Source organism: Stenella coeruleoalba (assembly GCF_951394435.1).
Source record: "Stenella coeruleoalba genome assembly, chromosome: 15".
Taxonomy (NCBI): Eukaryota; Metazoa; Chordata; class Mammalia; order Artiodactyla; family Delphinidae; genus Stenella; species Stenella coeruleoalba.
In genome coordinates this window covers 80,069,739-80,090,211 of record NC_137161.1, presented here as the reverse complement: position 1 = coordinate 80,090,211, position 20,473 = coordinate 80,069,739, and the positions used below count along the sequence as shown (strand labels likewise).

General features: G+C 53.4%; 1 protein-coding gene across 11 annotated transcripts in view; it reads left to right on the top strand.

The window, feature by feature from the left end:
* CUX1 (cut like homeobox 1) overlaps positions 1-20,473 on the top strand; it is a 371,021-nt gene that overhangs the window by 315,760 nt on the left and 34,788 nt on the right. For 7 of the 11 annotated variants that reach the window (XM_079944247.1, XM_079944244.1, XM_079944243.1 and 4 more), the window contains exons 21-22: positions 13,946-14,248; positions 16,684-16,872. The exons of the other annotated variants lie outside the window; for them this stretch is intronic. In XM_079944247.1, the coding sequence (XP_079800373.1) occupies positions 13,946-14,248; positions 16,684-16,872 (492 nt within the window). The remainder of the gene's footprint in view (positions 1-13,945; positions 14,249-16,683; positions 16,873-20,473) is intronic. 11 annotated transcript variants of the gene reach the window in all.

The following is a 20,473-nucleotide window of genomic DNA, read 5'->3' as shown; positions in this document are numbered from 1 at the left end:
CGGGATGCCCAGCTGCCGCCCCGTGGGCGGCTCTTCATTGAGAGGAGGTGGGCTTCCAGGGCAGCGAGAGGCAGGCTGAGACGCAGCGCCCCCAAGAGCGGCCTCGGAGGGCGGGGCGGGGGGAAGGCTGTAGCGAGGTAGGACGGCTTCTCGTGAGCTCCCCGGAAGCTGCGCCTCCCTGCGTCACCTCCGCGCCTGCGCTGCCTTTTCAGCTCTCCTAGCGGTTCCCGGCATTTGTGGGATTCCTTGTGGCGCCTGAGCACGACCCTGAAACTTCCTTCCCTGCAGCTTTAACCAGGAAGGCAGAGGGAGCACGGAGAGGCCCTTTCACTCCTGGGACGCCGCGGGGTGGGGTGGGGGGTGGTGAGGGTGGTGGTGGAGCCGAGCCGGCCCAGCCTGCCCTCCCCTAGAGCACACTGCACCCGCAGGCCCCGCACAGGCATCCCTGGAGCAGCAGCCACTGAGCCAGCCAGCCCACTCGATGTTTTCGTCTCAAAGCAGCAAATGCTGTCACCACGATCCCTGGGAAAGGCTGCTTCTGCACAAATCAGCCCCCAAGGGTCTCTGTTTCTTAAGTGGGATTTGTCACTGGGTCTCTCCAAAAAAAGACGAGAGAATCAGAGTAACCCAGAGTAAGAAACTTTTATTTTTAATTATGGTTTGTGGGTTTTGGGGGTTGTTTTTTTTTTCTTTGAATAAGTAAAATGCATCATGGCTACAAAATGCAGGATTTAAAAGAGCTTACACCCTTTTTCAAAAATAAATCGCCCTCCTCCCTCATCCCCAGGCCCCCAGGTGCTTTCCCCCAAGGCCCTCCTGTTCGTTTCCTTCAGAGAGTCTGCATCTAGATGTTCGTTGCACACAGAAGGGAGCACGCAGTGCTCAAGGTGTGCTTTGCTTTTCTTACCTGGCAATAGTCTGTAGAGACTGCCCTAGGCTGGGACATAAAGAATTTCCTCCTCTTTTCACTGCTGTAGGGAATTCCTGTATCTGGACATACCATACTTTATTTAACCAATCACTAGTGAGAGATATTTAATTTTTTTTTTTTTTTTTTTTTGCGGTACGCGGGCCTCTCACTGTTGTGGCCTCTCCCGTTGCAGAGCACAGGCTCCGGACGCGCAGGCTCAGCGGCCACGGCTCACGGGCCCAGCCGCTCCGCGGCACGTGGGATCTTCCCGGACCGGGGCACGAACCCGCGTCCCCTGCATCGGCAGGCGGACTCTCAACCACTGCGCCACCAGGGAAGCCCCCTAGATTGATTTTTAACAGCAGAACCTAGGAAACGATCCTGCGGCGAGCAGCCTTGAGCACGTGTGAGCAGCAGCAGGACGCGGTGGCTCAGAGCCAACTGCAGAGGGCTCGTCTCATCTCGGCCACTGAGCACCTGTGTGGCCTTGGGCGAGTGACTTGACCTCTCTGTGTCTCCGTTTCTTCTTTAAAATAGGAAAAATAAAGTACCTATCTCCTAGACCTTCAGGAGTTTTAAATGAGTTCATGTATAAAAGCCTCCAGGGCAGTGGCTCGCACAGAGGAAGTGCTAGTTGAGCGTTTGCTTTCCTACTGCTGCCCTTGAAACCACTGCCATTATGTCATTTCGTGCGCACACAGATAGCTATAGAACAATGTACGTGCACACATGAAACGTCAGGCTCCTGGCTTTAAAGCAGAAAGCCGGTCCAGCACTCACTCCTTGGGCGGAGACTATCAAGGGAGAGCCTTGCTGGGTGGCAGCCGGCGCAAAGGGTCAGCTGCAGGATGACCTTCATGCAGTTCTCCAGATTCCTGGCTTCCCTGAAATGCCATCCATCTTTGAACATTGTCAGTCCACCTGCCATTCCATGAAGTTCACCCAAAATCTTGAGCTTCAAGAGTAAGACTACAGGGCTTCCCTGGTGGCGCAGTGGTTGAGAGTCCGCCTGCCGATGCAGGGGACGCGGGTTCGTGCCCCGGTCCGGGAGGATCCCACGTGCCATGGAGCGGCTGGGCCCGTGAGCCGTGGCCGCTGAGCCTGCGCGTCCGGAGCCTGTGCTCCGCAGCGGGAGGGGCCGCAACAGTGAGAGGCCCGCGTACCGCAAAAAAAAAAAAAAAAAAAAAAAGAGTAAGACTACAGGTCATCGCTCAGGCCATTTGGGGCAAACTAGTGCCGAGCCAGGCCATCTCGTCTGGATACAGGGGTGGCTATGGGCACAGGGGAGCGGCAGCGCCGTCCCGCTCGGCTGCGCTGGGGTGCGTGGCCTGGGCCCTCAGTGCTGGCACGCCCCAGCTGCCCGTTAGGAGAAGGCCCCGGCAGGCCTTCGTCACGGGCCTCTGGACACGGCTCCCTTCTCTTCCCCGTAGACTTTCTTTGGAGAAGGGAATTTGCAGTACATTGGGCATTCAGTCCAAGAGGCAAAAGTAGGTCACAGGTGCAAATGAGGACTTCAGTTTTCAATGGTTTGCTTCCAGGGAAGGATGAAGAAGCTTAAATGCTTAAAAATCCTCAGGTAATTTTTAAAAGGCGGTAAGAGTACAATGAAGCAACTCATATACTTGCACCTTTTATGTGCCAAGCGCAGCACTAATACCTTTGATCCCTAAGTGGATCAAAGTGGAAATGATTTATAAATAAATTTATTAAATAATAATAAAATAAAATCAGATCCAAGATGAACACTTAACAGGAAATCAGATGCCTCAGTTACCCCAAGAGGCATGCCCTTGTGTTCAGGCTGGGAGCTGGGCAGAGGGAAGGGAACCCAGCAACAAAACAGTGGCACAGTCAGAGCCCGGTTTATGAAGTTTTGCAGCAGAAAGTGTTGACCCATCTGGCCTGTGATGCGGGTCCATGCTGCTTTGAAACCCCTTCCAGGCTAGATCCAAGGAAGGTATGCGCAGGGGCCCAGGGTTCTTTCCCGTGCAAGGACAGCCCCGCCCTTCAGCTTCATGCCCTCTCCCTGCTAGTGGCCCTCAGCCAGCCCAGGACCTGGGGCCCAGCCCCCTGCTGACTGGTCCCTGGGCCAGGGTCATGCTCAGGAGTGAGAAAGGGGGGCCCAGAGAGAACGAAGCGAGCCAGGCGGCTTCCGTCACCGGCTTCATCTTGATTTTGTGTTTTGTTCTTCCCTGTGGAACTGGATTCCTAAATATAGCCCGAGTCTGAATTGGCAGATGTTGGGTTTGTCCTTTACAAGAGGGCCAAAATTAGTCTGTCATTTGGCACCTAAATAAAGCAGCCAAACTGCCTTTGTACCAACTTTGCGATGAGGAGGGACTGAAGTTGCCGCATTTCTCTCGACAAGGAAACTTTCTCGGAAGCTGGAGCGGCACCTCTGAAGCCAAGAGGCTGAGTCCAGAGGGATGCGCTTTCCTCCTGGCTAGACCCTCTCGTCTCTGAGTTACAGTCAGTGTGTTCCACGTAGCTTAAATACCTCATGAGATTGGAAGAGGAGGATCAGTACCCCACAGAAATAGCACTTGGAGAGAGCAGCAGTGGTGACTTTGATTTGGGGAGGAAAAGAGCAATCTGTCCAGAGTGCCTGGAGCTGGGTGAGCAGAGGGGCTCCCCAGGGGCAGCAGAAAGATGTTATAATCAATTACCACATCATAACACTGATGTATGATAATTACTGAGTGTTTCTCCTGAGATAGTGCAGCATTTGGCTGGGATGCAGTTCTTTCATGGTCCACTGCCTGATTAATATGCAAATAATAGGCTGATTGCATGATGAATGCAGAAAATGAGTTCGCTGATAACGTGAGCACTGGAGCAGGAAGATGATAAATTACTTTTACTGACTGTCGTACATTAAGTACCCTTTCTCAACAATTTCATCACAAATTAAGTAAAGCAGTATGGAGAGATTAGGAGGATGTGTAAAATAATGTACCTTAATAGCTTTTCTTTCTTTTTTTTTTTTTTATAAATTTATTTTATTTATCTGGTTTTGGCTGCGTTGGGTCTTCGTTGCTGTGCGCGGACTTTCTCTAGTTGCAGCGAGCGGGGGCTGCTCTTCATCGCGGTGCACAGGTTTCTCGTTGTGGTGGCTTCTCTTGGTGCAGAGCACGGGCTCTAGGTGCGCGGGCTTCAGTAGTTGTGGCTCGCGGGCTCAGTGGTTGTGGCTCGTGGGCTCTAGAGCGCAGGCTCAGTAGTCACGGCGCACGGGCTTAGTTGCTCCGCGGCACGTGGGGTCTTCCCGGACCAGGGCTCAAACCCGTGTTCCCTGCATTGGCAGGTGGATTCTTAACCACTGCGCCACTGGGGAAGTCCCCTTAATAGGTTTCTCTGATACCATCACATACAACGAAAATGTCACTTGGTTCTGCTCGGCATGGCCTGGGGCCCGTGTAGGGCCAGATCAGTGCACTCAACCTGCGTGTTGTTGGGAAGGCGGGAAGCAGCAGCCCACCACACCAGCTATTCAGTCAGCGAAGGATTCTCTAAGGAACATCCCATCACAGGCCAGACATCACCTGCATGCCGAGCTGCCTGGCAGGGTTATCGAGAGGGGACGGGCTGCTCTTGGGGCCAATGCTGGAGCCTCTGCGCAGATGGGCACTTGCAAGCCTGCTGTCCACCAGGTGCCTGGAGGGAAGGAAAGTTGCTGAGCTGCAGGCCTAAAAGGCTCAGAAGTAAAACACTATTGAAAACCGCCTCTTAGCTCCTCCAAGCCTTAGAAATCTGGGGAAATGAACGCCACCGTCAGAATGGCAGTATGAGCTGCCTGCCAGAGAGAATCGCTACCGGTGAAGGATGGGCCGGCCTGCCCAAAGCCAGAAAGGAACCCTGGAGGAAGAAAACACACGCACACGGGTGCGCACGCACGCACACACAGTGCTTAATCTTTGATTACAGCAGAGCAATTTAACTAGAGAGTTTGTTTTTACTCATCTCAGTAATATATATTTAGACTGTTTGTATGACATACATTTTCTCTTAATGCACAGGGACGCGCTGATAGTGTTCATGCACACAGCTGGTTCGGTAATAAGGTTATTGAAGGTAATTTGAAAGCGTTATTTCTAAAGCAGTATGGATCTGCAGAAAAGCTAGGAACAGGGGGAGCACTGCTCCTGAGGCCGGCCCAGCGGTGTCACCAGGGTGGTCCCCGCAGCCTCGCCAGCCTGGGAGTTCACTACCAAAGTTGAATTGTAACTTAAGGAAGGTTTTTCATTTTCAACATTCCCAAACTCTGCTTTGGACACGCGTATTTCCTTGAGAGCCCGTAAAAGATGCACAAGAAGAATCATGGAAGCCTGAGGGGCAGCAAATTTGCAATCCCGAGTGCCCGGCAGCGCCCAGCCCTCGGGTGAGCGCTCCTGGGCAGCTTCCCCAGGTGCTGAGATCCTTCCCCGCCATGTGCTTTCCTGGTTCGGTTCAGGGAGAAAAGAGGAGGGTGAGAAAGCACCCCAAGAGTGAGGGAAGCGCAGGTGGCACAAGGCGGTGCCTGATGGAAGGGGCCCCGACAGACTCGAGAATCACAGCCTCACCCTCTGCCCCACGTGCTGCGCCAGGACAGAGGCGACCTGCCAAGGACGGCCCTTCCGCCTCCTCCCTCCCTCGAGCGCCGACTTCCCGCCACGGGTTCGTCATCCCCTCCGGTGAAACGCAACCAAAATGGAGCTCAGCCTTTTCTCCCCAGAACTGTGAAAGCACCGCCGTCCCCGTGGTCCCCTGAGCCACGGCCCGGGCAGCTCACCTCAATCCCCCCTCCCTCTTACCCTGCCCCCTCTCTCTCTCTCTCTCTCTCTCTCTCTCTCTCACACACACACACACACACACACACACACACGCTCACACTCACACGCTCACACTCACACAGTTTCTGTTTCCTAAACCTCCAGAACCATCCCTCCAGATCGCACATCGGGCTTGGGCCCTCCCCTCCTTCAGCCCCTTCCCTGGGGTTAAAGTCCCGCCTTCTCAGTGTGTGACCCTGCCCGCCGCACCACCACCCCGCCACCTCTGTCTCTTTCTTGTTCCCTCCTCCCCAGCCTCAGCTTCAGTGTCACAGCGCTGTGAGCTGCCATCACCCCCTGGACGTCCCCCTCCTAGGTCTTTGTGACAGCCAGCTGCTTAGTGATGTCTGCCTGGGTCACCACTGTGCCCCACCTCCTAGCACCCCGCCTGGCACTTAGAAGTTTCCCTTAGTGAGTGAAGGGCACAGGCCCTCTCTTCAAGTGGCTTGGAAGTCAAGCTCGGGGATGTAAGCTGGCACAAGTTAAATACAAACCTTGCTTTTATTAAACGGGTTTTCGTTGTTGATAAGTAAACTGTTGTGGCTTTTAAGTCACTATAAGAGTTCCTTAGGCAGACTTTTTTAAATGTTCACACACATACACCAGCACCTACTGTCTCCTTTTTACTATTGAAACAAAGAGTGAGTGATTTGGTAGGTTTGCTGGGATTTTCAGTGACTTAAGGCAATGCCCAGGCTGACTGAGGGCCAAAGAGTACTGCCAGCCCGGGGCCAGCAAGGAGGGCAGGCCGGGCCTGGCCGTGGGAGGGGTGGGCGCCAGTGTGTGATGCCGCCTCTTTGGGATCGGGCTTTCCCCGGGCTAGGGGGAGACCCGCCCAGGCCCTTGGGGATGGGGCCCGAGACCCCCCGTTACCCCCGCACCGGCGTCAGGCGCAGGCCCTTGGAAAGCAGGCTGTCCTGTAGTGGGGCCACATCACGCGCTCCGACGTGCCTTAGTGTGTCGTTAGGTTACTTCTGTTCCTTCTCCATAGCAAGCGTGCAGTGGCGTGGCGGGAGGGGTGTGAAAGGTCCTGCGTGTCTCCGAGACGTCTATGAACGTCTCCACGTATTTTCTTTCAAGCCTCTGCTAATCAGTCCAAAGACCACACATACGCAAAGCAAAATGCTCCGTGTTTTATGGGTTTTTTGGATTTTTACTGGGGTGGAGTTGAATTACAACGTTGTGTTAGTTTCAGGTGTACAGCAAACTGAATCAGTTATACATATACATACAGCCGCTCTGTTTTAGATTCTTTTCCCATATAGGCCGTTACAGAGCATTGAGTAGAGTTCCCTGTGCTCTACAGCGCTAGTCCTTACTAGTTACCTGCTTTATATGTAGCAGTGTGTATATGCCAATGCCAATCGAAAACTCCACGTTTTTATGTTGGCTGTGCCTAACGGAGATATGTGGCTGGAGAAATAGGATGGGGGTCCCGATGGGTGACGAGCATCTGCTCGGAGACTCGGAGGCAGGGAGCCCCCCCCGCCGCCCCCCAGGAAAGGTTTGGTGCTCGGGGATGTTAGAGAGAGGGTCTGACGTCACCATGTGGCACTAAAACCCAGGCGGGCAAATTAGGCAGCTGTTTACTTTCGACACAGAGAAGCTCGTTATTTCTAAAGAGGCCCGGCGGCCATGAACCCTCAGGTGGTGGGCGGGGGGGGGGGGGGGTCTCTTCAGACAGGAGCCGCGTGAGCCGTGAGCACGTCCCTGTGTTTCGGCTTGGGTTCTGTGTCCCCTCCACGATCTCCACATCTGAACTCGGCCGGGAAGCGCCCCGGGCGGGCGGTCACCCTGCGGTGGCCTCTGAGCTGTCCTCACTGCCGAGGCCCCTCAAGCTGGGCAGGGTCCTTCCAGGCCACCAGGGCTCCCGCTGGACCGAGGACGCCAGCACCGGGCACTCCAGAACCTTCTGTAGGTCCTTGCACGGCCGTGCCGCTCGCAGCGCCGAGGCTCCCGTCTCCCCTCGGGCTCCGTCTCCGCCCTCTGCCTCCCCGGGACCCCTCTTCCTCCCTCCCTCAGTCGTGTTTCCATGCGCCAGGCCGTGACCCCACTGCTCCCCCAGACTTCTCCTTCTCTCTCCCATCTTCCATACTTGACAGTCTGTGGAGTCGCTTGGAATTTCCTGGCTTGGCGCGGGCTCAAAGCCTAAACTATGGACATAATGAAAAGCGGTGCATCAGACCAGCCGCCAGTTAAATAATGTTTGGGTTCTTGTCAGAATGTCACAGAGTACCCTGTCATTTTGTTTCAGCAACTTGTCCTTCTGAACGCGCAGTGCGCCTTATGGCATGCCAGCAGTAAAAATGTCACTTACAATAATTACTTTTTGGTGAAAATGCTTACTGACTTCCTACCTTCAAGCTGTTTTTTACACAGTGGGGAGATAATCAGAAATGACTTTATCCTGACTGCTCAAATGAACACTAAATGGAATTGGGGTTATATTATTACTGCAGATAGAGGGCTGGGTATGGAGATTTAAACAGAGGATTGGGTAATCTGCGGAGAGATTTGTCTCTGAAAATCATGGCGGGCATGGATTTTCAGTTGGAAGTCACAGCGGGCGTGGATTTTCAGTTGGAAGTCACGGCGGGCGTGGATTTTCAGTTGGAAGTTACGGCGGGCGTGGATTTTCAGTTGGAAGTGACGGCGGGCATGGATTTTCAGTTGGCTTCTATGAAAACCTAAGGCAGCTGTTGTTTGCCTGCTGTTTTTGGAATATAATATTTTTCGTAATCCTTTTATAGTTCCTGAAAGCTCTGTGTATTTCAGAGGGCCTTGAGTCACTATCTGTGTCTTCCTAACCGGGCTACTCTTCTGCAAGATTCGAAGCCTTCCCCCCAAAATTCATCCACACAGATCACTTTTTAAATGTAACACCTTACTATTGCCATCAGAATTGGATAGATGGTCTGTGTAGCTGGGCTCTTAAAGCGAATTGTGCATTTTCAGTTGCCCCAGTCCTGCAGGCTGCAGACTCTCTGAGAGCAAGGTCTCTAATTTCTCTTATCCTTGGGGATTTCCCTGGTGGTCCAGTGGTTAGGACGCGGCCCCTGGTTCAGTTCCTGGTCGGGGAACTAAGATCCCACAAACCGCGAGGCACAGCCAAAAATAAAACAAAATAAAGCAAAACAAAAAATTTTGTCTTATCCCCACTGCTGAGCAGAGTGTACGACACAGAGCAGGTGCTCTAAAAGAGTTTGCTTGGGCGAGTGAATGAATGAATGAAGGCAGAGGCAGGCTGTTGTGATACCGCAGTGCCTGGCCGCTGGGGGCTTTCCACTCCTGAGCTGGTCAGCTCCTCGCTCCACCCAAGTGGCCTGGGCCAAGTCACAATGCCCGTCGGAGCCTCGGTTTCCTCGCCTGGAGCGCGGGGTTTATATTTCCGCCACAGGACTACCGTGAGGATCGAATGAACCAGCGTGTAAATGCCCTTAGCCCGCGGCTGCGTTCAGGCGAGGTTGTAAAGGTGCTTCCGTTCCCTTCCCTCATCCTACAGGTGGGTTGGCTTTGAGGGCCTCACCGTCGCATTTCTGAGGTCCGGGCACGTGGATCCGTGCCTCAGCAGTGCCTGGCGCACAGTGAGTGTGCAAGAAACGTTTGCTTGAGCACTAGCTGCTGTTACAACAGGTCATAGGATAGGGTTTCTTTTATTTATTTATTTATTTTATTTATCATTGGCTGTGTTGGGTCTTCATTGCTGAGTGCGGGCTTTCTCTAGTTGCGGCGAGCGGGTGTTACTCTTCATTGCGGTGCGCGGGCCTCTCATTCACTGCGGTGGCTTCTCTTGTTGCGGAGCACGGGCTCTAGGTGCCCGGGCTCAGTAGTTGTGGCGCACGGGCTTAGTTGCTCCTCGCACGTGGGATCTTCCCGGACCAGGGATCGAACCCGTGTCCCCTGCATCGGCAGGCGGACTCTCAACCACTGCGCCACCAGGGAAGCCCAATCCTGTATTTTTAAGAAATAAAACATCAGCCTCTCCCTAGTCTCATTCCTCCTAGAAGTCAGCTACCGTCCGTCCTGAACGTGCACTTTGTCTTTCCTGGACGTGATTTTATACCCGCACTGCGGGTCTAACTGCCACACACTGCACGTAGCGCGTGCAGGCTTTCGGCCTGTGCACCAATGTTGTCACCTGTTTCATTCTGCGCCTTGCTTTGTGGGCTCACCGTTACGCTTTCATGCTGGTCCACGTGGCTGTAGTCCTGACCCTCTTGCCGCTGTTTATAGCACGTGTTATATCGTATGAACGTGCCCTGGCTCCCGACTGCCCCAAAATTAAAACAGACACCTTAACCAATTCAAAGGCCCTGCACAACCCAGCCCCTGGGGACCACCTCTCTTTGCCTCATATTCTTGCTACACTCAATTTTATTGATGACTGAAACCCACCAGGTGTCTGGAACAATCTATCTCCCTTCCTTGTCACTGCTACTCCTCCCAACTTAGCTGGCTAATTCCTGTTCATGGCTGAAGTCCCCCTGAAATGTCACCCTCCCAGGAGGTCTCTGATCCCCAGGCCACATCAGCGTCCCCACCCCCCTGCTGTGTGCTGCGTTCACTGCCGTATTCCCACTGGCCTGACTCCACACACTTAGGGAATGAGTGAAAGAAGTATGGAATAATGCATCTTCACTCGTTCTTCCTGCTGGCGCTTTTGTCCTAAGTAAGTTGATAATGACACGTAATTCACATACAGTAAAATTCACTGCCCGCATAGAAGCCTTCTGTGCATCTCAGTAATCAAGATATAGAGTAATTCCATCAGCCTCCCAAAATTCCCTCGTGCCCCTTTGTAGGCAACTCCTTCCCTTCATCCCTAGCAACACTAGGGATGTTTTCCTAAACTAGATCTGTTTTCCAAATCTAGATCTAGATTTTTCCAAATCTAGATCTAGATTTCCAAAACTAGCTCTGTTTTCTGTCCCTGTAGTTTTACCTTTTCCAGAATGTCATCTAAATGGTATCACACAAGCTGTAGCTGTTGAGTCTATCACCAGCATCTCAGTCGTGCGCCAGGAACCATGGAAGAAACAGCAATAAATCATGAGATTTACACTACGTGCAGGGGAGACCTTTTTTTTTTTTTTTTTTTTTTTGGCCGTGTTGGGTCTTCGTTGCTGCACGCGGGCTTTCTCTAATTGTGGCGAGTGGGGGCTACTCTTCGTTGTGGTGCGTGGGCTTCTCATTGCCGTGGCTTCTCTTTGTTGCAGAGCACGGGCTCTAGGCACGTGGGCTTCAGTAGTTGTGGCACGCGGGCTCTAGAGCGCAGGCTCAGTAGTTGTCGCCCACGGGCTTAGTTGCTCCGTGGCACGTGGGGTTTTCCGGGACCAGGGCTTGAACCCGTGTCCCCTGCATTGGCAGGCAGATTCTTAACCACTGTACCACCAGGGAAGTCCCAGGGGGCCTTTATATAGACAAATATGTTCAATTTAGTAACTACTCTTTTTTTTTTAACATCGAAATCAGGTTTCCTTAGCGCTGACCATGTGGCAGATTCGTTCCTCATTACAACCCTGTCTGCATTTTTCAGATGAGGAAACCGGGATGTTGCGGGAAGTTAGGAATCCCATTCAAGTTAGCACTGCCAGCTGGTAGAGGCAGCCCCCGTCCCCAGGCTCAGTGCCTTAGTGCCAAGCCCAGGGCTCCTCCTTCTTTTCTTGTTTAAATTATTTTTAGTTACACAGAAGAGCACAAAGCCGTGTTCTTTCAAAAAGTCTTGTTTTAGTCAGAGGGCTCCATTTGCTAATTTTTGGAAAAGCAAATATTTCTTCTTCTCTGTTGACCATGTTTCTTGCTCTGTCAAGATGGTGAATCATACGGGCACCTGTCCTCCCGGCATCGAGGGGCCCGGTCCCCTCACCAGGGGTCGATGGGAGCTGGTTGATGGGTCTGGTTTTGTGGTGCTTACTGGAAGTAGCTTTCTAGAGAATTGAATTACTTTCCAATATGATGTTCCGAGCCTGTGGATTCGTGGTGTGTCCAGCGAGGCCGCCCCAGAAACGTGGGCCCGATTCTGCTCTCGGTGACCTGAGACCACGGTGGCACCTGTGTGCACCTGTGTCTGTTGGTGAACAATTGTCACTCAGCCAGTGCAGTTTAGACACAGACTCAGGGTGGAGGTGCAGATACCAGCCACCCAGTACGTTCCCAGGCCCAGTGGGGTGTTGATCTCGGTTGGGGGGGTGGTTACCTTTGTCTGCAGTCACGGTTGGGAGCACAGAGGGACACGAGTAACGTGTGGCGAGCACCTCTGGTCGGTTCTCTCAGAGGGTTTTCCTGGCAAAAATGCGTGCGAGTGTCTTGCTGAGGATGCCTGGAAGAAAGAAACATGCCTCCACTCGAGCTATTCAGGGCGCCCGCCTGCGCCGGTGCCCAGAACAAAACGGGTGGTGCTCGGGCAGCAGTGCCGGCCGGTGTGTTCTCCAGGCAGCCATGATTCTGACCTTGCTGTGGGTTAAAGGACACAAACCTGAGAAGAAATCTGTTTATCATGTGGGGAATTCATGCCATCCTTGACAGTATACAGTGAGCAAGATAAATGATCTGCCAAATTGGTCCCTCGCCTGGGTGACTCAGGGCAAGTTCACAGTGCAATTCCATTGCTGCTTCAGATTCAAAAATAACGTTTGCTGGGTTTTATATCCAGTTGTACGATGACCTGGAGGTGAGTCGAGAGGAGAAATCCGATTTGTAGGATTCAGCTTGCCTTAAGGATTTATATGGACCATTTCTGCTGTTTACGTCTGTCTCCTTCACAGCTTCACAAACCAGTGTTTTTTGGGGGGGTTTTATTTTTAACCTGATTTTCCAGGTTGAGGACACAGCGTTATGTGATGGTGGAACTCTGTCCTGGTTTAGGGCGACAGATGGGTTTATCGGTTGAATTGCAGTTGTTTTATTGGGGATTTTCTCTTTCTAGGTATTTATACAAAATATCCCTTGTATCTGGAATACAGTTTCCATCCTCTTGAGTTGAGAATAGGTTGTCCTCCTGGATATCGTATGTCCATCGAAGGACCCTCCAGTTATACGATCAGTTACAATTCAGTTGCTCCTTAGTTTTACATTTTCTTTAGTCAGGTCGCGGGTATTGGGGGTGGGGGGGGCGCCCACGTGTGCTCACACTCAGTGCGTGGCCCGGCCTCATGAGCTGTCATCTCTCTGGAGCTGTAGAGCCCTGTGACAGCGCCTGGCCTGGCCCCTCACACAGGGTGCTGTGGGATCTCCCCGTGTGCCGTGCCTGGTGGGAGCAGGGAGTGGGGGCAGAGACTGAACCCAGACTCTGGGCCAAAGGCAGGTAGGACCGCAGTGCTAGGTCACTTTGCGTTTTCTCTGTATTTGGAAATTAGGAAATGGCAAAAGCCCTTATTCCAGGCATCCCAAAACTAGAACGGATGTCGGGTTTTACGGGTAATGCTAACAGAGAGGCCCGAAGGGACCACTCAGCAACAGAGCACGGTGGCACTCCCTGCCGGGCACCTGCAACAAGACAGCTCCTTCTTACGAAAGGAGAGCGTGGAGACCTGACTGCCCACGCTGGCCCCGTCTCTTCTGGTGTTGGTGACAGCATGGCATAGACAGAGAGCTAGGCTTTCAGAAGCACGTCCTGGGCTCTGGCAGAGAGCAGGGTGGGCACTCCTCTTCCATCGATTCCCTCCAGGTAGGGCGCCATGGAGCCCTCCGGGATCACAGTGAGAACCGACCTGGGGTCGCAGCTCAGCACTAGGCGGCCGAGGACTTACGTCTCACCTTCAAGGGTCTTCATCGCTGTGGTGACCACGCACCGTAGGCAGCCCTCATTTAAAATACTATGTCTATTCATTTTGTGCTGGAAATTATGGACAAAATACGTATGCAAATTATAATCTAGCCAAGGTACTTCTGAATTATAGAATTAGGGGGTTCCATCGGAAGAAATCCTGACGGTGATAGCGCGTGACTAATAGGACGTATTTTTTAACAGAATGCCCTTTATTGAGCCTTCAGACCTTCTCTTTAAACCCCTAGTTCTTCTTCTGTTGCTGTTTTTTATTTTTTAATACAGAATTTGAAAGGTTAATTCTCAGCCAAAAAACTGTGAAACAATTCATTTAAATCCATAGACCGCCATGCTGTCTCCTTCTTAAACAGACGTTTAATTAGTAATTCCTAGATCAGGAAAGTAGACGCACATGGTGAAAGGCAGCTGTTTTCAGCCTCGGTTTTCTGTGTGCTTTGATTACAGAAAGCACTCCAAAGACCTCTGCCAGCTGCAGCCCTGCACCCGAATCACCGATGAGCTCTAGCGAGTCAGTGAAGAGTTTGACTGAACTGGTCCAGCAGCCCTGTCCCCCCATTGAAACAAGTAAGGACGGCAAACCTCCGGAACCCAGCGACCCGCCCGCTTCAGACTCCCAGCCCACCACGCCACTGCCTCTCTCCGGACACTCGGCTCTCAGCATTCAAGAGCTGGTGGCCATGTCTCCAGAGCTGGACACCTACGGCATAACCAAGCGGGTCAAGGAGGTGCTGACCGACAACAACCTGGGTAGGTTCCCTCCCCCGCTGCTGGGTCAGGAGGTGGCAGGTCGTCTCCCGTCGGGAGTCCTCAGGAGGAGAGAGTGGAAGGGGGGCCTCAGGCTGAGCCAGCCAGAGGGTTAAACATTCACAGGCTGCCTGTAAGAACCTAAAACGTCCTACAGTTGTGAGCAATAAGGGTTCATGAGGGTGTTAGAGGTCTAAGGTCAGTCCCAGCCCAGCCCCGCCCCACCCCTGCGCCCCAACCAGGACCTCTTGGAAGACAAGCATGCCGGCCGGAGCCAACTCAGGCCATACACTCCGACCACCGATGGGGGCGTGCCCAGTGGAGCTCTGAAGCCTGGGGGAGGGGGTGGGGATCGTGCAGAGCAGGGCAGAGTCAGCCGAGCCCAGGAGCATCTGGATGGCGTCACGGGAGAGCCCGGCAGGCAGGGTTGAGATTTGCTGTGAAGGCAAATCTGTGATCTGAGGGGTGAAACTTTTCACACCAGGGAGACGACCTCCTCCTCTTTGAGCAGAAGAGGCTCCATCGCAGCGTCACCCTGGATTTGGAGATGAGAGGCATCTTCACGGTTGCTCAGCTGGTCTTGGCTTCTCCGGGAAAGAAGATGCCTCCACTCCCAGGGTGTGTGAGAGGAGTAATAGCCACGAAGGGGGCCAAGTTACAGACGAGTTAGGCAGCTTGGTCAAGACTCAGTCATCCTCTTAACCTTTGACCTGGGATCTTGGGGGTGTTCATGGGTTAGTCTCTTAAAGTCATAGCAGGCTGTGTGTGTGTGCACACATTTTAAAGGGTGAGGGCCAGTAGCTTTCTTCAGGCTCTCAAATGTGTCTGGGACTCAAAAATGATTGAGAGCCACTGCTGTGAAACCTCTACAAGTAATACAGATAATTTTCTAAGAATAATCTCCTGCTTTCCGCCCCCCACCCCCACCCCCCGCCCCATGCAACTGGGTGGGTCAAGCAAATAGTAACTAGCTGTTCATATATATCGCTTTCCTGAACATAACAAGCTCCTTGGAATGAAATGAGATTCACTTGCCAGGTTAGAATTAGGTAAAGTTTGTTGGAAACTACCACAACGAAAAAATGGTAAGGACCTAGGATGTGTTTATAGGTTAAACTGAGAGTTTAAAAAGCAGAGCAACCACAGGTTTACCAAAATCAGTAAATGTATATCTCAGTTAAAATGACTGATATCAGAAAAACTTCACTTCTCAAATCCAAAGCTTTCCGTACAGTAAACTTTTGCTTAGAGTCCCGCTTCTTACGAGGCAGTGCTCTTGTAACTGCTGTGAGCGCAGCTGGGGGTGTTTCCCTCTCACAGATGGAGGACATGAGCCGCAGGGGGAACAAGCCGGTCGTCCACGGTCCCCCTGCACTAAGAGGCAGAGCCGGTGTCGTGATCCATAGGCTTTATGGTACCAGACACTGGCCTCTGATCCCGGTCTCCACTTCCACTAGCAGTCCTGTTCATTTAAGTCCTCCCGTCCAGGCCTTCAGGTTGTGCCTGGTTCTCGTGCGTACCTTTAAAAGTGGTGGGGGCTTCCCTGGTGGCGCAGTGGTTGAGAGTCCACCTGCCGATGCGGGGGACACGGGTTCGTGACCGGGTCCGGGAAGATCCCACATGCCGCGGAGCGGCTGGGCCCGTGAGCCGTGGCCGCTGAGCCTGCGCATTGGAGCCTGTGCCCCGCAACGGGAGAGGCCACGACAGTGAGAGGCCCGCGTACCGCAAAAAAAAAAAAAAAAAAAAAGTGGTGGCCGCTCTTCACCGGCAGCTGAATGGCTCTCAGAGAAGAGACATTTTCTTTCTAAGCCTCCGACGAACATTGCAGACCTAGCGGCGCTGTGCGCTCCAGAGCGCGGTAGCCTCTGATCAGCCTGGGGAGCGGGCTGCTTGAACTGCGGGCACAGACTTTAGAGTTGGAAATGGCCTGCTTTTCAGGAAAATAAAGCTGAGGGGCTCTTTCTTCTTCTCTTTCCTGCTGTGACCTTGGGTCAAGTGGCCTGTTTTCTCAGCAGGACCTGGTAACCTCACTAATCGTGAAGGGAGCCAGTGCAGACGGCCCTGTGGTTTGAGGCTGTAAAAGGAAGGTCTCCCCATGAGCTGCTCAACTTCCCGAGCTCGGATTTGGGATTAACCACCTCTGATAAAAGCCGCAGGTGTCCTCCAGGCCTCGGTTCATCCGAAGCCCAGAGGCTTTTTTGAGAGAAACCTTGTGTGTAGCTGGAACGCAAGAGTAATACTGACTCCATCACCAGTGGAGTCTGGTACCAGTCTGGTTGAGGAAGTGCTTCTACAAAGTGCTCCCTCTGAGCCAGGACCCAGCTGATCAGACTGTGGGTCTCGAACCCCCATTTCTGATTTTAACCTGACACATGCTGCTTCCGCCAGATCCCTGGGGCTCGGCAGTGACATCACTCTTGGTCGTGTTCTCTCTCTAGGTCAGCGCTTGTTTGGGGAGACCATCCTAGGGCTCACCCAAGGCTCCGTCTCCGACCTCCTGGCTCGCCCGAAGCCCTGGCACAAGCTCAGTCTGAAGGGGCGGGAGCCCTTTGTCCGGATGCAGCTGTGGCTGAACGACCCCAACAACGTGGAGAAGCTGATGGACATGAAACGGATGGAAAAGAAAGGTAACTCCCTGCCGCCTGCCCCAGCCAATCGCTTTCTCATTTATAAACGCGCTGTTGCTTTTAAAGGCTTCGCACCGAGCTGAGGAGGCACACTGGTCCATGCCCAGGGGACTGTAAGGCAGGGTGAAGGGTCTTCTGACGGTCATCCACCGATGAGGACCGAAAAGGACTGGGAAGATTTGTGGCTTTTTCTGCCCAGCAGCCTGAGCCCACAGGCATTTAGCCCTGGGGGGCACTGTGATCATTCCTCAGTCACCCTGGCGACCAGTGTACCTTTTTCTTCTTCAGGAGAATAAGGCCACATGGTGGTGGCTCCTTTGTTGTCTTTTGTTTTGTTGGATGGGTGGGGTATTAAAACACTTCATCGCACGAGTACCACATGGAAGGGCTTCCACAAAGAGGTGGTTGAAAAATGCATTTGTAAATAAGAAGTCTCTGGTTCAGAGAAGTTAGCCACCTCCTTGGAGGTCACCCAGCCCGGAGAACAGCAGAGCAAATTCCTGCCAGGACAGACCTCTCTCTTGCCGTTACGTTATAGTCTCTGGGGCTGCAGAGGATACGACCTCCTAGAGAGCTAAGAGCAGCTCTCTTCTCCAGACGTACCCTGAGCCCTCTCAAATGCTGAGCAGCGTTCTGCCGCAGGTTACGACACAGGAGAAACCCTGAGGGATTTCCTCGGTGGCAGGAAGTGACACCTGCTCCGTGTCCTGGTTTGCACTGCACGTGCCGCACCTCGTCATTGAGTCCTCCCCTTGGAGGGGACAGTCCTGGGTCACCTTTAATGCTGCGAGCTCACCTGGCGGCTGCTGAATCCCTTAGATGTGGAAGAGTGGGCACCAGCTGCTGGTCTGGCCGTAGGCAGCTGTGACCGCCCCCCTTCCTCAGCTTCTGCAGGGGACCTCACCAAAGAGCGGGCATCACAACCACCCACGTGACTGTGCTCGGCCCCACGGCCAGCGCGCCTGAGCCGGGGGCGGGTGGAGCCAGGCTCGTACCCTCTGAGTTCACCGGGGGCGTGTGCTGCTCACCTCCAGCCGGGCACCACTGTCCTCACCCAGCCGGGGAGCGGGCTGGGCTCCTAGGGGGAGGGAGAGTCTCTGCTCTAGAGACTTCTAGTTTCAGAGTGCCTCCTATTTGCAGACACTGTGCTGAGACTTCACTCAGCCCACAAAACTCCATCCGGTAGAGATGTTATTATCCAGGGAAAACGGGGCTCTGGCATCACGAAACTTACCTGACTTCAAGCTGGCCTAAGCAGGAATCTAAACGTGGGCTGTTAGGCTTCACAGCCAGTGCTCTCAGATATGCATGTGTTCTGCTGCCCTGGGCCGAGTGCCTGCCACGCCAGGACCACGTGCCCAGGCAGCGGCTGCCACGCCAGCCGGGGCCCTCCGGGGGGCTCCTGCCCTGCCCGCCCTCAGGCTGCAGACCAAGGCTCTGACACAGGCTGCAGCCGTGGGCAGCTCCAGGCAGCTGCCGGCAGTGCTGCAGGCTCCAGAGGCCTGGTGCCACGTCTCACACACACACACACACACACACACACACACACGCAAAACTTTGTGACTTTTTATCATGGGAAATTTCAGACATAAAAGCAGAGAGAATGGTATCATGAACCCAGTACGTCCATCACACTTTCAACAAGAGCCCCACGCGGCTCTGGAGCTGCTGCTCTGCCAGAAGGCATCCCTCTCGAAGCCGCCTCCTGTGCTCGGGCCCTGGCCGGACCACTCCCTGCTGTGCTGCTCCTGGGCCAGCAGGAAAGGACCTCAGCCTCCACAAATAGATCTCTGGGGGCTTCCTAGGCCTCCACTCCCTCCTGCACAGGCTCTGGGCGCCATCTTGTGTCACAGAAGAGTTACTGTCTCACTGGGGCCCAGGCCCCTCCTCACATCCCAAAGTCCCTGAGCAGCTGCAGGGCCCCCGTCAACTCTCACTGGTAGGGATGCTCATAACCAGCCCCCGCGGGAGGCCGAGGCATCTGACCCCTCAGACACAACAGCGGGTGACCCAGGGCACAGCACTTCCTGTGATCTCCATAGACGATCGGTCACCCACCCAGCGCGAGGGGGCTGGCTGGACAGACCAGGCTCATTTCTTTGTAGCCTCTTGACTCTTCACCACATTCATTTTAGGGGGAGAAGATCATCTTCTCAATTCTGTCTGAGTTCTAATCATAAAATGGCATGTTAAGTAACTCCCTAGTCTAAGTTGCTGCATCTGTAAAATGGACGTAATGCTTTTTCCAGTTGTAAGGATTAGAATGTACCTAGTATAACAACCAGCACATATGAGCGCTCACTAAATGAGAGTTATTAAAATAATTTGTATCCCTTTAAAATAGATGAAAATAAGCTTTGCCCCCCAGTCTAGCCTACGTTAAAAATTCTGCAGCAGGCAATGCAGACTGTACGATTCCCACGTGTGCTGCACTTCCTCCTCTTCCGTAAAGCTTTTGCTGCTTCTCCCTTTAGCGCAAATCTTTTATTGTTCTCCTTTCTTTCGTTCTTGTAAATCTCTTTCTCTACCCTAGTCCGCCCTCTGCTTTCTGTTCCCTTCACGAGATAGCCCTGAACCTACCTGTTCACACAGTTCCAAGCACGTGGAGACACACACACGCAGCCTCAGCTAGCTCGGGGGCTGGGCTCCCCTCCCCGGAGGCTACAGGTGGACCCTGATAGTCTTCTGAGACATTTGAGACCCACGTGTCAGTGCTGCTGAAGTGTGTCTCCCTGACTTCCCTCGGCTCCCGTGGACACAGCCCCGGGCCCCGCTGCCGTGCCGTGGCGGGGCAGGGCGGAGGCGGGGAGCGGGGCTGGCCACCATCTGGCCGCACAGGGCAGGCAGTGCTTCCCAGAGCAGACTTAGGTCAACCTCAGTTCTGTCACTCACTAGCCGTGTGACCTCAGGTGAATCACTGAACTCTTAGGCTTCAGTTTTTCCGCCTGTAAGTAGGAATGATACCGGTCTGTCTCCCGTAGGGTAACTGTGAGAACTAGATGACCAATGTCTGCCCCTGCTGACACACACTGCTCTTATTACTCTGTGCCGGTGGAGTTAAATAGCACTGTTTCTCAACTTTCGTCAGTTGTAAGAAGTTTTGAGGAATTTTCAGACTGTATTCCAAATTAGTTCACTAGAATGACCTCTGTGGATTATTCGTTTGCTCAAGAAATCCAAATGGTTTTTAAGTTGAAGCGTAGCTGGTGATTAATGACACGTAACAACAGAAAGGAGCAGACGAAGCACACGTAGCACTGGTAGAGCAAATATCTCCCGGGAATCACCCCCCATTTCCCTCGCAGCCCACTCAGCACATCCCCAGGTGACAGTCGCCCCTGAGTCCCTGAGCCTCGTCTCAGCCCGCTGCCCACCGCTCCTAACCCTTATTCCACAGTAAAAAGACACGTGAACAGCACACGTCCTCCCCTCGCGCCAGCCGCTCTGCCCTCCAGGCCACTCATTTCCTGACCTCTGGGCCCTGTTCTGGCCGCTCCTCCACTCCTGGGTTAGGAGCCTCCTCCAAGCTCGGTCCAGCAGGTTTTCTCGAAGGCCCTTCCCGCCTCCATCCGCCGACCTCCTGCTCGCTGTCTACGTTTTC